The sequence below is a fragment of the Oncorhynchus nerka genome, linkage group LG16 (assembly GCF_034236695.1).
Source record: "Oncorhynchus nerka isolate Pitt River linkage group LG16, Oner_Uvic_2.0, whole genome shotgun sequence".
Classification (NCBI taxonomy): Eukaryota; Metazoa; Chordata; class Actinopteri; order Salmoniformes; family Salmonidae; genus Oncorhynchus; species Oncorhynchus nerka.
The window spans coordinates 1,036,214-1,053,333 of NC_088411.1; the positions used below are offsets into that span (position 1 = coordinate 1,036,214).

The 17,120-nt window shown below is 42.6% G+C and overlaps 1 protein-coding gene across 1 annotated transcript in view; it reads left to right on the plus strand.

The window, feature by feature from the left end:
• Window positions 1-392: 392 nt before the first annotated feature.
• Window positions 393-17,120, plus strand: part of LOC115143890 (unconventional myosin-Id) — a 115,063-nt gene continuing 98,335 nt past the window's right edge. The window contains exon 1 of the mRNA XM_029684335.2: window positions 393-1,078. Within this exon, the coding sequence (XP_029540195.1) occupies window positions 984-1,078 (95 nt within the window). The 5' untranslated portion in view covers window positions 393-983. The remainder of the gene's footprint in view (window positions 1,079-17,120) is intronic.

Below are 17,120 nucleotides of genomic sequence, written 5' to 3' on the forward strand. Positions count from 1 at the left end.
ACCAGATTGTACCGCAGCATCAGCTGTCTCTCGTAAACCTATGTATTGAGTTTGAGTTTGGCAGGGTTCAGTAGGCCTACTTCCAAGAAACTAGAAGTGTTTTTGTCATATGTTCATCCTCATCATATACATGGTCAGATAGTGGTCCAAATTCTGTGACAGGGAGTTGAGTTAGTTTAACAATTTGTTATATCTTTATTAGCCTATGTCTTTTTACATCTTATTATTTTTTGACACACACAAAGTACCCAATGTCACAAATGGTAGGCCTGCATGTAAGATAAATTGTAGGCAATGAATGTTTCCTTATATGGTATCATTATAGGGCATCATTTGAGGCCATGACCGTACCTGAATTTTCTTTGGAGAACTCGTCAAAATGACTCGCCATCCCCGAGAAATGTACTAAACTGTTCAGTATTGGTCTTGGGGGATTTGTGTAATATTTTCAAACTTACACACCCGACACGTTCAGAAGGAGGAGCGTCGGGAGGCGGGTGGGATTCTATTCGTATGTATAAAGTCGAGACGAGAAATTCAAGGAAAGGGCTCTATGGATAGGCGTTAGTGTAACCATATCTTCTCGCCGAAAGCAACAAGTCTGTCTGGATGTGAATACATATTCTGGAATAACCATTACTTTTTCAAACCGGGTAGAGTAATGAGAAGAAGAAAAAATTGATATACGTTTTGCTATTGGTTTAGTTTGGCTGTTTTGTGTCGTTTCCTAGCGTGCTTATTTGTTCAGCTTACTCAAAATGAAAGAAAAAAATAACAATGTATGACGCATACTGCTGATTAGACGAACGAAGACCATGCTCATCGATCATTTAGCGCTTGAATCGGTGGACTGACGAGCTCACCATCGTTTACCTGGTGTGGCGGAGGAGCACTTCGCTTCAAAACAGTGAAGTTTTCTTTTATCAAAAAATATATCGATATTTTCCTCTGACCCGATATTTTTTGGGGGACCAAAATACAACATGGCAGAACACGAGAGTCTGGAGTTTGGAAAGGCTGACTTTGTTCTTCTGGACAGCGTTTCTTTGGAGGAATTCATGGCTAACCTAAAGCTCAGGTAGGCAGTGGCGTCCACGGTCGTTCACCTTTGCAGTGTCAGTGAGACTATATATATATTAGGCGCAGCCTAGCCTGCTGTAGTCTACTGTAAGGACCAGCGTGGTTCATAAAAATCATGTTACCTTGTATGCTTTTGTTAGCATTAAGCCTAAATAATGATACTTGTTTTATTTTCATTAGATTGGACACGTGTGTTTAGGACTGAGACTGACTAATGTATGAGTGGTTTCCAAGCACCGGAGGTGCTTGAGTGCTTGCTGCTCATTTTGACAGGTCAGAGTTACAATGTTATTTAGAGGTTCGTTGTTGAAATGAACTGTTGCACTTGCAGTGCTACATTCTTACACCACACCTTACGAGAAAATGGTATGAGTTGTTTAGCTTGTTTTGTCAGACCGCCAGTGTACCACAGCCCGTAAGCTACCATTGAATGAGTGTGTAATTGGAATGGAATCAACGTTCTATTATGGCGTGTACATCTAACAGAGCAACTTTGTTTGTCATAGATGTCCCAGTTATTCATTGTCATTTCACTGTGGGAACAAGGAACAGCAGTTTTATTTCTTGGCCTTTACTACAGGAATGTAGTATCATGTGAGAACTATTCCTCGTGTTTTGTTTGCATACATTTGATTATTTTGACCATTCATCCACTGCAGGTCAGACAGAACAATGGGCATTGTTTCCTATTGGAACCTGTTCTGACAGGACACTGAGGGTCATTCCTCTGAGATGTTGTCTTTGTCAGACTGGTAATTCTATGAGCCATGCTGTGTGTGAATGGGGTTCCACCCAGAGAATCACAGTGAAAAGCATCATCTGAACAAACAGATCGCCCTAGGCTATTTTGCATCCTGAGTGGTTTCAGTGGGTTGATGCCAAGTATGGTGTGTCGTTTGGGAAGGTGAATGTGGTAGAGTTTTGAAGTCACTCACTTCCCTGGCCCTCTGTGCTTGTCCTCTGCTGCAGCTGCATGCAACTTTGCATGTGGTTTCTGACACCCCCATCTAATGTCAGGGTGGGGACGTGTGGATGGGAGGCATTTTTTTATGTAATAGTAGGCCTATTCCTGTTTGACTTGAGTATGGACAGATTTGATTCTAGTAGAATTCTCCCAAATGCTTTTCTGACAATACAGTGAAATGATTCTGAACAGTTGTAGGGTCGTTCCACCTCCAAAAATAGAAGAAAGAGGATTTTGACACCCACCATCTCAGATTGTTCTGAAATCATTTTGTAGTTGTTAGAAACAGATACGATTAGCATTACTTCAACATTATTTTGTTGAAATGTAATTTGATCTCTAAGAAACTAATTGCACCCAAATTGGCTATTTTAATTTATGGGATTCATATAATATTCAATAAATATAGTAACTAACATTTGATTTGGACTCTTTTTTTCTAACTATGACTTAGAATCCAAAGAAATTGACAAAATCCCACACCAATCCCACCCCAACAAAAAGTATATAGTGTCAGTTTGTCTGTGTCTGACAAGTAGTATGGAGCTGAGGGTCGGAGTATTGCTTCTTCATCCAGTGTAATTTATTCTTTGATTTATTTTTCTCCTGTTCAGAGAAATTAGTCATTGAAGTTGTTAGGTTTATGTCCCATCCAACATCCAGATATTGCCTGTTTTTGTTGTCCCCCCTCCCTCAATGTAAAGGAATAAACAGTCTATGGACAACTCAATGATGTTACTTATAGATTATTATATTTTGGGGGGGGGGTTCTCGTTAGACACAGACCTGATGCTATATCCATGTGCGGCTTTTTACCATTTCTTTGAATTCCTCATATCTTACTCATTGTTCAAAAAAAGTTTTGGGCAAATCGGTTGTTAGATTCTATAATGATTGCATATTATATGTATGAATCCTACAAATTAAAATGGTCAATTTGGGTTAGCTTCATTTCTCAGAGGTCAAATTATAATTCAGCAAAATAATGTTGCCGGAGTGCTTATCTGTTTCTAACAACGACAAAAAAATGATTTAAAAAAATCTGAGATGGTGGGTGACATGGCTTGCTGAAATGACCCTGTAGTCGGTTTTCCTGAGCACCTCTTGCCTACATCTGAGAGAAAGAGGTGAAGCGAGAGGTTTATATTTTTGTATGTAGGTCAATGAGAGCGTGTTGAATTTGGTCAACACTAATTTTCTACGTGAGGCTTATTTGATAAAAAATATGTTTCATAGTGGTCAGGTTGTTACGAATGCTCTGATATAAGTGGACACGTGGCATTTTGTCAACTTAAAAAACCCAGACTTTATATCAGAGTTTTGCCTTTTGTCATAGAGGTAGATAGAGGACTCATGGATATAACCCATTTTCACATGGACATTGCCATTGAGGGCCTCCACCATTTTTTAAAAAGTAGTCAACTGGGTGGGGATTCCTATGATTTGGGAGCAGTCAGCCAATGAATATGAACATGTACTGCTTTATAATCCTCAATGGTGCTGCCCATGCTGTCACAGACACTATAATAGCACAGATACAAAGATGAGTCCTGTATCTATCTCTATGGCCTGTTCTTTACACAAATCTGCCCTCTCATTGGCTAGAGTGATCCCACCTGATCTCGCCTCCTTCCGCCTGCCTTCCATCTTTGAGGACATTGTTCGAGCGGTCACTCGAATATTTTGTTAATATAATAAAAAAAACTTTGACTACATAAAAGTGCAACTCACACTTTTTATTTCACCTTTATTTAACCAGGTAGGCTAGTTGAGAACAGGTTCTCATTTGCAACTGCGACCTGGCCAAGATAAAGCATAGCAGAGTGAACAGACAACACAGAGTTACACATGGAGTAAACAATTAACAAGTCAATAACACGGTAGAGAAAAAAAAGGGGAGTCTATATACAATGTGTGCAAAAGACATGAGGTAGGCGAATAATTACAATATTGCAGATTAACACTGGAGTGATAAATGATCAGATGATCATGTACAGGTAGAGATATTTGTGTGCAAAAGAGCAAAAAGTAAATAAATAAAAACTGTGGAGATGAGGTAGGTGAAAATGGGTGTGCTATTTACCAATAGATTATGTACAGCTGCAGCGATCGGTTAGCTGCTCAGATAGCTTATGTTTGAAGTTGGTGAGGGAGATAAAAGTCTCCAACTTCAGCGATTTTTGCAATTCGTTCCAGTCACAGGCAGCAGAGTACTGGAACGAAAGGCGGCCAAATGAGGTGTTGGCTTTGGGGATGCTCAATGAGATACACCTGCTGGAGCGCGTGCTACGGATGGGTGTTGCCATCGTGACCAGTGAGCTGAGATAAGGCGGAGCTTTGCCTAGCATGGCCTTGTAGATGACCTGGAGCCAGTGGGTCTGGCGACGAATATGTAGCGAGGGCCAGCCGACTAGAGCATACAAGTCGCAGTGGTGGGTAGTATAAGGTGCTTTAGTGACAAAACGGATGGCACTGTGATAAACTGCATCCAGTTTGCTGAGAAGAGTGTTGGAAGCCATTTTGTAGATGACATCGCCGAAGTCGAGGATCGGTAGGATAGTCAGTTTTACTAGGGTAAGCTTGGCAGCGTGAGTGAAGGAGGCTTTGTTGCGGAATAGAAAGCCGACTCTTGATTTGATTTTCGATTGGAGATGTTTGATATGGGTCTGGAAGGAGAGTTTGCAGTCTAGCCAGACACCTAGGTACTTATAGGTGTCCACATATTCAAGATCGGAACCATCCAGTGTGATGATGCTAGTCGGGCAAGCGGGTGCATGCAGCGATCGGTTGAAAAGCATGCATTTGGTTTTACTAGCGTTTAAGAGCAGTTGGAGGCCACGGAAGGAGTGTTGTATGGCATTGAAGCTCGATTGGAGGTTAGATAGCACAGTGTCCAATGACGGGCCGAAAGTGTATAGAATGGTGCCGTCTGCGTAGAGGTGGATCAGGGAATCGCCCGCAGCAAGAGCAACATCATTGATATACACAGAGAAAAGAGTCGGCCCGAGAATTGAACCCTGTGGCACCCCCATAGAGACTGCCAGAGGACCGGACAATATGCCCTCCGATTTGACACACTGAACTCTGTCTGCAAAGTAATTGGTGAACCAGGCAAGGCAGTCATCCGAAAAGCCGAGGCTACTGAGTCTGCCGATAAGAATATGGTGATTGACAGAGTCGAAAGCCTTGGCAAGGTCGATGAAGACGGCTGCACAGTACTGTCTTTTATCGATGGCGGTTATGATGTCATTTAGTACCTTGAGTGTGGCTGAGGTGCACCCGTGACCGGCTCGGAAACCAGATTGCATAGCGGAGAAGGTACGGTGGGATTCGAGATGGTCAGTGACCTGTTTGTTGACTTGGCTTATTGCTGACAACCTTGAGCTGTTTGATATATAGGAGTAATAGCATTGGGCTGAATTTTAGCTTACAGGGCCATGTTTTAGACTTTTAGGCTTATGGAAAGTATTTATAATGTTATGGTAATGGCAGAGAACCAGACTTCAGGATCTATAGTTTCCTGAATATTAGGAATATAGCTTACCAACAGATCTTATTTTCTAGGTGGCCTCTCCAATATTTGTATCTGCACAAATAAACAAATAAGTTGACATCCTGCAATGGGTCTCATGTAATAACCAAGAAAGTGTTAAACAAATCAAAATATATTTTATATTCTTCCGAGTAGCCACCCTTTGCCTTGACAGCTTTGCACACTCTTGGCATTCTCTCAACCAGCTTCACCTGGAATGCTTTTCCAACAGTCTTGATGGATTTCCCACACTTTTCCTTCACTCTGCGGTCCAACTCATCCCAAACCATCTCAATTGGGTTGAAGTCGGGTGATTGTGGAGGCAAGGTCATCTGTTGCAGCACTCCATCATCCTTCTTGGTCAAATAGCCCTTACACAGCCTGGAGGTGTGTTGGGTTATTGTCCTGTTGAAAAACAAATGATAGTCCCACAAAGCGCAAACCAGATGGGATGGTGTATCGCTGCAGAATGCTGTGGTAGCCATGCTGGTTAAGTGTGCCATGAATTCTAAATAAATCACAGTGTCACCAGCAAAGGACCTATTTTACCCTTATTTTACTAGGCAAGGCAGTTAAGAACAAATTCTTATTTTCAATGACGGCCTAGGAACAGTGGGTTAACTGCCTGTTCTGGCGCAGAACGACAGATTTGTACCTTGTCAGCTCGGGGATTCGAACTTGCAACCTTTCGGTTACTAGTCCAACGCTCTAACCACTAGGCTACCCTGCCGCCCTTCACACCTCATCCTCCATGCTTCACGGTGGGAACTACACATACAGAGATCATCCGTTCACCTACTCTCACAAAGACACGGTGGTTGGAACCAAAAATCTCAAATTTGGACTCATCAAACCAAAGGACAGATTTAAACCGGTCTAATGTCCATTGCTCATGTTTTTCTTGGTCCACGCAAGTCTCTTCTTTATTGGTGTCCTTTTTAGTAGTGGTTTCTTTGCAGCAATTCAACCATGAAGGCCTGATTCACGCAGTCTCCTCTGAACAGTTGATGTTGAGATGTCTGTTACTTGGATTCTGTGATGCATTTTTGTTCTGCAATTTCTGAGGCTGGTAGCTCTAATGAACTTAACCTCTGCAGCAATGGTAACTCTGGGTCTTCCTTTCCTGTGGCAGTCCTCATGAGAGCCAGTTTCATCAGCGCTTTTTGGTTCCACATTGACTGACCTTCATGTCTTTTAAGTAATGATGGGCTGTCATTTCTCTTTGCTTATTTGAGCTGTTCTTGCCATAATATGGACTTGGCTTTTTTACAAAATAGGGCTATCTTCTGTATACCACCCCTACCTTGTCACAACACAACTGATTGGCTCAAATGCATTTGGAAGGAAGGACATTTCACAAATGAACTTTTAACAAGGCACACATGTTAATTGAAATGCATTCCAGGTGACCTACACCATGAAGCTAGTTGAGAGAATGCAAAGTGTGCCAAGCTGTTATCAAGGCAAAGGGTGGCTGCTTTGAAGAATCTCAAATATAAAATATATTTTGATTTAACACTTTTTTTGGTTACTACATAGTTCCATATGTGTTATTTATAGTTTTGATGTCTTCACTATTATTCTACAATGTAACAAATAAAGAAAAAACATGAAATGAGTAGGGGTGTCTAAACTTTTTACTGGTACTGTATATACTGAACAAAAATATAAATGCAACATGCAACAATTTCAACGATTTTACTGTTCATATAAGGAAATCAGTCAAAAGAAATAAATGCTGTAGGCCCTAATCTATGGATTTCCTCGACTCACCTGTACCCCCTCACATTGATTCGGTACCGGTACCCCTTGTAAACTCAGCAAAAAAAGAAACGTCCTCACTGTCAACTGCGTTTATACATGTGTAAATATTTGTATGAACATAACAAGATTCAACAACTGAGACCAACTGAACAAGTTCCGCAGACATGTGACTAACAGAAATGTAATAATGTGTCTCTGAACAAAGGTGGGGTCAAAAAGTAACAGTCAGTATCTGGTGTGGCCACCAGCTGCATTAAGTACTGCAGTGCATCTCCTCCTCATGGACTGCACCAGATTTGACAGTTCTTGTTGTGAGATGTTGCCCCACTCTTCAACCAAGATACCTGCAAGTTCCCGGAATTTTTGGGGGGGGAATCGTCCTTGCCCTGACCCGCTGATCCAACAGGTCCCAGACGTGCTCAATGGGATTGAGATCCGGGCTCTTCGCTGGCCGTGGCAGAACACTGACGTTGCAGGAAATCACTCACAGAACGAGCAGTATGGCTGTTGACATTGCCATGCTGGAGGGTCATGTCAGGATGAGCCTGCAGGAAGGGTACCACATGAGGGAGGAGGATGTATTCTGTAACGCACAGCATTGAGATTGCCTGCAATGACAACAAGCTCAATCCGGTGATGCTGTGACACACTGCCCCAGACCATGACGGACCCTCCACCTCCAAATCGATCCCGCTCCAGAGTACAGGGCTCAGTGTAACGCTCATTCCTTCGACGATAAATGCGAATCAGACCATCACCCCTGGTGAGACAAAACGGTGACTTAGCAGTGAAGAGCACTTTTTGCCAGTCCTGTCTGGTCCAGCAACGGTGGGTTTGTGCTAGAGGTCGACCGATTATGATTTTTCAACGCCGATACCGATTTATTGGAGGACCAAAAAAGCCGATGCCGATGACCACTACAACAATACTGAATGAACACTTATTTTAACTTAATATAATACATCATAAATCAATTTAGCCTCAAGTAAATAATGAAACAACATGTTCAATTTGGTTTAAATAATGCAAAAACAAAGTATTGGAGAAGAAAGTAAAAGTGCAATATGTGCTATGTAAGAAAGCTAACGTTTCAGTTCCTTGCTCAGAACATGAGAACATATGAAAGCTGGTGGTTCCTTTTAACATGAGTCTTCAATATTCCCAGGTAAGAAGTTTTAGGTTGTAGTTATTATAGGAATATTTCCCTCTATACCATTTGTATTTCATTAACCTTTGACTATTGGATGTTCTTATAGGCACTTTAGTATTGCCAGTGTAACAGTATAGCTTCCGTCCCTCTCCTCGCTCCTCCCTGGGCTCGAACCAGCAACACAACGACAACAGCCACCACCGAAGCAGCGTTACTCATGCAGAGCAAGGGGAACAACTACTAGAAGGCTCAAAGTGAGTGACGTTTGAAACACTAGTAGCGCGCGCTAACTAGCTAGCCATTTCACTTCGGTTACACCAGCCTCATCTCGGGAGTTGATAGGCTTGAAGTCATAAACAGCGCAATGCACGCACAACGAAGAGCTGCTGGCAAAACGCATGAAAGTGCTGTTTGAATGAATGTTTACGCGCCTGCTTCTGCCTACCACCACTCAGTCAGATACTTGTATGCTCAGTCAGATTATATGCAACGCAGGACACGCTAGATAATATCTAGTAATATCATCAACCATGTGTAGTTAACTAGTGATTATGATTGATTGTTTTTTTTATAAGATAAGTTTAATGCTAGCTAGCAACCAGGCCTAGCCAATCATAATGAGTTTTTCTCCTCAAATGGGCTGTATTGCAGACAGAAATACTCCTCCGTTTCATTAGCTGTCCGGATGGCTGATCGCAGAGTGAAATAAGCTTTTTCTGCATTTGGAAAATATCTGGGATCTTTTATTTAATTTCATGAAACATAAGACCAACTCTTTACATGTTGCATTAATATTTTTGTTCAGTATATACTGTATGGCTGCAAATATGTTAATGCACTAAATCGCAGATGTGGTACATCATTGCTCCCATGTTATTACACATCATTAAATACATTGAGGGAAAAAATACAGACTGTAGCCTACAACTAGGAAAATATAACTCAATTGAATCAATCAAATGTATTTATAAAGCCCCTTTTACATCAGTAGATGTGACAAAGTGTTATACAGAAACCCAGCCTAAAACCCCAAACAGCAAGCATTGCAGATGTAGAAGCACAGTGGCTAGGAAAAACTCCCTAGGAAGAAACCTAGAGTGGAACCAGGCTCGAGGGGTGGCCTCTTCTGGCTGTGCCAGGTTGAGATTATAAGAGTACATGGCCATTAAGGCCAGATTGTTTTTCAAGATGTTCATAGGTGACCAGCGTGTTGTAGATGGTCCTAGGAGTAAATGACAATTGGCTTTTTGAGAGAGCAGATGCTGTAGAGAGAGTGTGGAAACAGCAGGTCCGGTATAATGTAGCACTTCTGGTGAACAGGTCAGGGTTCAATAGCCGCAGGCAGAACAGTTTAAACTGGAGCAGCAGCACAACCAGGTGGACTGGCGACAGCGAGGAGTCATCAGGCCAGGTAGTCCTGAGGCATAGTCTTAGGGCTCAGGTCCTCCAGGTAGGGGAGGGAGAGAGAATTAGAGGGAGCATACTTCAATTCAGACAGGACAACAGATAAGACAGGAGAATATAACAGACTGACCCTAGCCCACCGGCACAGGGGCACTATTGCAGCATAGATACTGGAGGCTGAGACAGGGGTGGGTCAGGGGACACTGTGGCCCCATCCCTTGTACAGGGTCAACCAGGCAGGGTATAACCCCACCCACTCTGCCAAAGTACAGCCCCCACACCCCTAGAGGGATATCTTCAGACCACCAAGTTATTACCCTGAGACCAGGCTGAGTATAGCCCACGAAGATATCCCCCACCGCAGAAGCCCGAGGGGGTGCAAAACCAGACAGGAAGATCACGTCTGACTCAAGTGACGCACCCCTCCTAGGTACGACATGGAAGAGCACTAGTAAGCCCCTGTAATCGGGTCAGAGGCAGAGAATCCCAGTGGAGCCGGCCAGGCAGAGACCGCAAGGGCAGTTCTTTGCTCCAGTGCCTTGCCATTCACCTTCGCACCCCTGGGCCAGACTACACTCAATCATAGGATCTACTGAAGAGATGAGTCTTCAGTAAAGACTTAAAGGTCGACCGAGTCTGCTTCTTTCACGTGGATAGGCAGACCATTCCATGACAATTGAGTTCTATAGGAGAAAGCCCTGCCTCCAGCTGTTTGCTTAGAAATTCTAGGCACAATAAGGAGGCCTGCGTCTTGTGACCATAGCGTACTTATAGATATGTACGGCAGGTGTGATAGGTAGGAGCAAGCCCATGTAATGCTTTGTAAGTTCGAAGTAATACCTTGAAATGAGCCCAAGCCTTAACAGGAAGCCAGTGTAGAAAGGCAAGCACTGGAGTAATATGATTAAATTGTTTGGTTCTAGTCAAGATTCTAGCAGCCGTGTTTAGCTCTAAGTTTATTTAGTGCTTTATCTGGGTAGCCGGAGAATAGAGCATTGCACTAATCTAGAAGTGACAAAAACAGGGATTTCTGCATAATTTTGGGACAAAACTTTTACAAAGATGGGGGGGGGGAGCTGTCTTTGAAATATTCTTCATATGTTCGTCAAAAGAGATCATTGTCAAGAGTAACGCTGAAGTCCTTCTGTTTTATTTTAGACGACTGTACATCCATCAAGATTAATTGTCAGATCCAACAGCAGATCTCTTTGTTTCTTGGGACCTAGAACTAGCATCTCTGTTTTGTCCGAGTTTAAAAGTAAATGATTTGCCGCCGTCCACTTCCGTATGTCTGAAACAGAGGCTTCCAGGGAAACAATTTTAGGGCTTCAACATCTTTCATCGAAATGTACAGCTGTGTGTCGTCCGCATAGCAGTGAAAGTTGATGTTTTCCGAATGACATCACTGAGGTAGAATATATAGTGAAAACAATATGGGTCCTAAAACGGAATCCTGATTTGTCAGAGGATAAACCATCCACGGAGACAAACAGATATCTTTCAGACAGATAAGATCTAAACCAGGCAAGAACTTGTCCGTGTAGACCAGTTAGGGTTTCCAATCTCTCCAAAAGAATGTGGTGATCGATAGTGCTCCTTGACCTTAGTGCTGCTTTTGACACTAAGGTCTAAAACCAGACTGAAGTGTTTAGTATACGTTAGTTGTCTTCAGGAAGGCAGTGAGTTGCTGCGCAACCGCTTTTACATATATATTTTTTGATGAATGGGAGAATCTATATAGGCCGATAAGTTTTTAAAAACATTTTCCTGGTCAAGGTTTGGCTTTTTCAAGAGTCTTTATTTCTGCCACTTTTAGTGAGTTTGGTACACATCCGGTGGATAGAGAGACATTTATTATGTTCAACATATGAGGGCCACGCACAGGAAGTAGCTCTTTCAGTAGTTTAATTGGAATAGGGTCCAGTATGCAGCTTGACGGTTTAGAGGCCACTACTGTTTTCATGATTGTGTCAAGAGATACAGGTTTAAAAAACTTGAGTGTCTCCATTGATCCTAGGTCCTGACAGACTCCGGCCAACTGAACTTTGGAGAAATGCGCAGATTCAAAGAGGAGTCCGTAATTTGCTTTTTAATGAATGAACATGGAATTGATTTCAATATTTTTTAAATATAGGCTCAGCCTATACTATAGGCTATTTATATTTTAATGCAGTCATCTCTGTTTTCATTTGAAGCATCTTTTATTCTTCGCTTGTTTGTAACAATTGCAAAAACATTGGCAACTATGTACATAGCATTTTTGAATGGTATTCAGACCCCTTCACTTTTCCACATTTTGTTACGTTACAGCCTCATTCTAAATTGAATTAATTATTGTCCTTATCAGTCTACACACAATAGTCCATAATGACAAAGCAAAGACATATTTTTGTTGAAATCTCTGCAAATGTACACTGCTCAAAAAAATTAAGGGAACACTAAAATAACACATCCTGAATGAATGAAATATTCTTATTAAATACTTTTTTCTTTACATAGTTGAATGTGCTGACAACAAAATCACACAAAAATTATCAATGGAAATCAAATTTATCAACCCATGGAGGTCTGGATTTGGAGTCACACTCAAAATTAAAGTGGAAAACCATACTACAGGCTGATCCAACTTAAAACAAGTCAAAATGAGGCTCAGTAGTGTGTGTGGCCTCCACGTGCCTGTATGACCTCCCTATAACGCCTGGGCATGCACCTGATGAGGTGGCGGATGGTCTCCTGAGGGACCTCCTCCCAGACCTGGACAAAAGCATCCGCCAACTCCTGGACAGTCTGTGGTGCAACGTGGCTTTGGTGGATGGAGCGAGACATGATGTCCCAGATGTGCTCAATTGGATTCAGGTCTGGGGAACGGGTGGGCCAGTCCATAGCATCAATGCCTTCCTCTTGCAGGAACTGCTGACACACTCCAGCTACATGAGGTCGAGCATTGTCTTGCATTAGGAGGAACCCTGGGCCAACCGCACCAGCATATGGTCTCACAAGGGGTCTGAGGATCTCATCTCGGTACCTAATGGCAGGCTACCTCTGGCGAGCACATGGAGGGCTGTGCGGCCCCCCAAAGAAATGCCACCCCACACCATGACTGACCGACCGCCAAACCGGTCATGCTGGAGGATGTTGCAGGCAGCATAACGTTCTCCACGGCGTCTCCAGACTCTGTCACGTCTGTCACGTGCTCAGTGTGAACCTGCTTTCATCTGTGAAGAGCACAGGGCGCCAGTAGCGAATTTGCCAATCTTGGTGTTCTCTGGCAAATGCCAAACGTCCTGCACGGTGTTGGGCTGTAAGCACAACCCCCACCTGTGGACGTCGGGCCCTCATACCACCCTCATGGAGTCTGTTTCTGACCGTTTGAGCAGACACTGGTGGAGGGCCTGCTGGAGGGCTCTGGCAGTGCTCCTCCTTGCACAAAGGCGGAGGTAGCGGTCCTGCTGCTGGGTTGTTGCCTTCATACGGCCTCCTCCACGTCTCCTGATGTACTGGCCTGTCTCCTGGTAGCGCCTCCATGCTCTGGACACTACGCTGACAGACACAGCAAACCTTCTTGCCACAGCTCGCATTGATGTCCCATCCTGGATGAGCTGCACTACCTGAGCGACTTGTGTGGGTTGTAGACTCCGTCTCATGCTACCACTAGAGTGAAAGCACCGCAAGCATTCAAAAGTGACCAAAACATCAGCCAGGAAGCATAGGAACTGAGAAGTGGTCTGTGGTCCCCACCTGCAGAACCACTCCTTTATTGGGGGGTGTCTTGCTAATTACCTATAATTTCCACCTGTTGTCTATTCCATTTGCACAACAGCATGTGAAATTTATTGTCAATCAGTGTTGCTTCCTAAGTGGACAGTTTGATTTCACAGAAGTGTGATTGACTTGGAGTTACATTGTTGTTTAAGTGTTCCCTTTATTTTTTTTGAGCAGTGTATATAAAAAAAAAATTCAGACCCTTTGCTGTGAGACTCGAAATTGAGCTCCGGTGCATCCTGTTTCCATTGATCATCCTTGAGATGTTTCTATAACTTGATTGGAGTCCACCTGTGGTAAATTCAATTGACTGGACATAATTTGGAAAGACACACACCTGTGTGTATATATAAGGTCCCACAATCAACAGTGCATGTCAGAGCAAAAAACAGGAATTGGGAATTGTCCCAATGTTGAGGCACAGATCTGGGGAAGGGTACTGTTAATATAATTTAATTATGACAATGTGATTTCATCAATTGAAAGCCCTTAATCTATTTTATGAGAATTTGTAAGATTTCTTGTTTGCATAAAATAGACTCAGACCAATCTTTAAATAATAGGTAATAGAATTTATTCTCGGAGCGTGCTACCACTCAAACACATGCATCAGTTTAAATACAGATCATGACGTCATTTCACTGCCTTAACCGAACCCCCTCCTCTCGACAGGACAAAGTAAGGTGAAAAGTTCATTCTAACTTACTAACACACTCCCAGATAACTTTTGACCCCTCAACATTATCGATCACCACTGAACTGACAGTTTTAATTAACAGAAACCCTAGGAATGCACTCACTGCCTTATCTAAAAACCCCAGAGCTAAGTTTCAGGTTAGGTCAACCATAGGCTAAAGAACTTGTGTTTACACAGTCCACAACTCATTTGTTCCTGCCCAGTTGGAATGGTGTTCATTAACATTTTATTACTCTTTGTCCTGTCACACAATTTCTTCTTATGAACTCATATTGTCTATTAAACATACAGAGTATAAGTTTACCTAGATACAATTCAATTTAAAATGGGGATATTGTTTATTCATTTATCCATAATAAATCCATAATAAATTCAACAGGTACCAGAACATTTATGCAGCTTTTAAGGTCCCCAAGAACATAGTGGCCTCGATCATTCTTAAATGGAAGAGGTTTGGAACCACCAAGACAGAGCTGGCCAAACTGAGCAATCAGGGGAGAAAGGCCTTTTTCGGGGAGGTGACCAGGAACCCGATGGTCAGTCTGAAAGAGCTGCAGAGTTCCACTGTGGATGGGAGAACCTTCGAGGAGGACAATCGTCTCCGCAGCACTCCACCAATCAGGCCTTAATGGTAGAGTGGCCAGATGGAAGACACTAATCAGTAAAAGGCACATGACTGCCCACTTGGAGTTTGCCAAAAGGCACCTAAAGGATTCTCAGACCATGGAAAAATGAGATTATTTGGTCTGATGAACCCAAGATTGGACTCTTTGGCCCGAATGCCAAGCGTCATGTCTGGAGGAAACCTGGCCAATACCATCCCTATGGTGGTCGTAGGTTTGGGGATGTTTTTCAGTGGCAGGGACTGGGAGACTAGTCCAGATCGAGGGAAAGATGAACAGAGATATCCTTGATGAAAACCTGCTCCAGAGCGCTCAGGACCTCAGACTGGGGAGAAGGTTCACCTTCCAACAGGACAACGACCCTAAGCACACAACCAAGACAATGCAGGAGTGGCTTCGGACAAGTCTCTGAATTTCCTTGAGTGGCGCAGCTGGAGCCCGGACTTGAACCCGCTTGACCATCTCTGGAGAGATCTGAAAATAGCTGTGCAGCGACGCTCCCCATCCAACCTGACAGCGCTTGAGAGGATCGCAGAGAAGAATGGGAGAAACTCCCCAAATGCAGGTGTGCCACGCTTGTAGCTTCATACCCAAGAAGACTTGCCAATGGTGCTTCAACAAAGTACCTAGTAAAGAGTCTGAATACTTATGTAAATGATATTTCTGTTTTTTATTTATTTTTATAATACATTTGCAAACATTTCTAATCCTTTTTTTGCTTTGTCATAAATGGGGTATTGTGTTTAGATTTGATGATGGGAAAACCAATGTTATCCATTTTAGAATAAGGCTGTAAAATAACAATGTTGAAAAAGGTCTGAATACTTTCCGAGTGCACAGTATCTGTAGTCAACTTTGTTGTGAAGTTATCGGCAGTGAGACGGATGTTTATTTGATTCAATGTTTATCGGAGATCTTCTTTATGTAGGTAAAAAAAAAACATGTCTAACGATGGAGGCAATGTTCTATGAGTGGTGCAACTTAAGTAATGATGGTTGTGGGGAAACAGCCAAGATATTTAATTATGCCCCTTACGAAGGTTCTAATGATGAAATCTGGGCCCAGACTGCTTGTCCAGTTGACATTGACTTTGTTTGACTTGAAGTCGAGCAGTCTGGCCTCTGAGAGCACAGTGCCAAGGAACTTCCTAAATATATCCCCAGCAGATGCCCAATCTCTTTGTGGAAATGTTTTGTATGGAAACTGAAATTCCAGTAAAGGTCCTGGGAATTCTGCTTCAACGGACCAGTCAGCAGATAAGAGGCCGAATGTAAGCGAACCATGGCAGATTCTGGAACATCCTTATCTACACATCTCTGGTGGTGTAGCCCACTCAGTGTTCCCCCATATTCATTTAGCACTAAATTGTTGCCGCCCAAAACATCATTTAACAGAACATAAAACGTTTTCAGTGTAACCTCAAATGACCTAAAACAGATAAAGTATGTAGGAAAAATAATGGAACTATATATTTTTAAATAAGAACTAACAATAACCAAAATAATAACTAGACAATTTAAAAAATGTGTTGATTTTGTTATAATGTTTGAGGAAATTAGCTTTAAAACTGCAACATTTAGTTTCTGAGGCTAAGCGGAGGTCCTCTAAAATATTTGGTCGGAATTGGCGCCGTTGGCCACACCCACTACCACGCTATATGGAATTTTGGCAGTGTTGTTTTGTCTGTCGCTGGGTCTGCAGGAAAACTTTTTGGCAAACCGCTACCATTAAATGTAATTGTTTTCCAAAACAACTAGAGGTGTTTTTTCTCCCTTTTTTTTCTTCCTAACAGGAGTCCCTGATACTGCAGATTAAATAGCTGATAACCACTCCACCATGTCAGCAGTTAAGACTGTTCTCTTCTCTCACTGACTCCCAAACTTACATCCTCAATCTAGAGACATTCCTTGGAAAATGTGTACTTTTTTTGCGTGAAAAACACTTAACTAGTGTAATGGTGACCCTGCCCATCACCCCCAGTTGGGTCGGTTAGACTAGAATGTTTCTTTTGCCAGCCTTATCTGATGGTTTGCACCTAATCAAAACATGAAGATGGTGGTGACCCTTGTTGGGGACATCATGACTTAGTGACTGCAGTATTTTTCGTGTAGTATTCAAAGCTACTCTTATTCTATCTTTGTTCC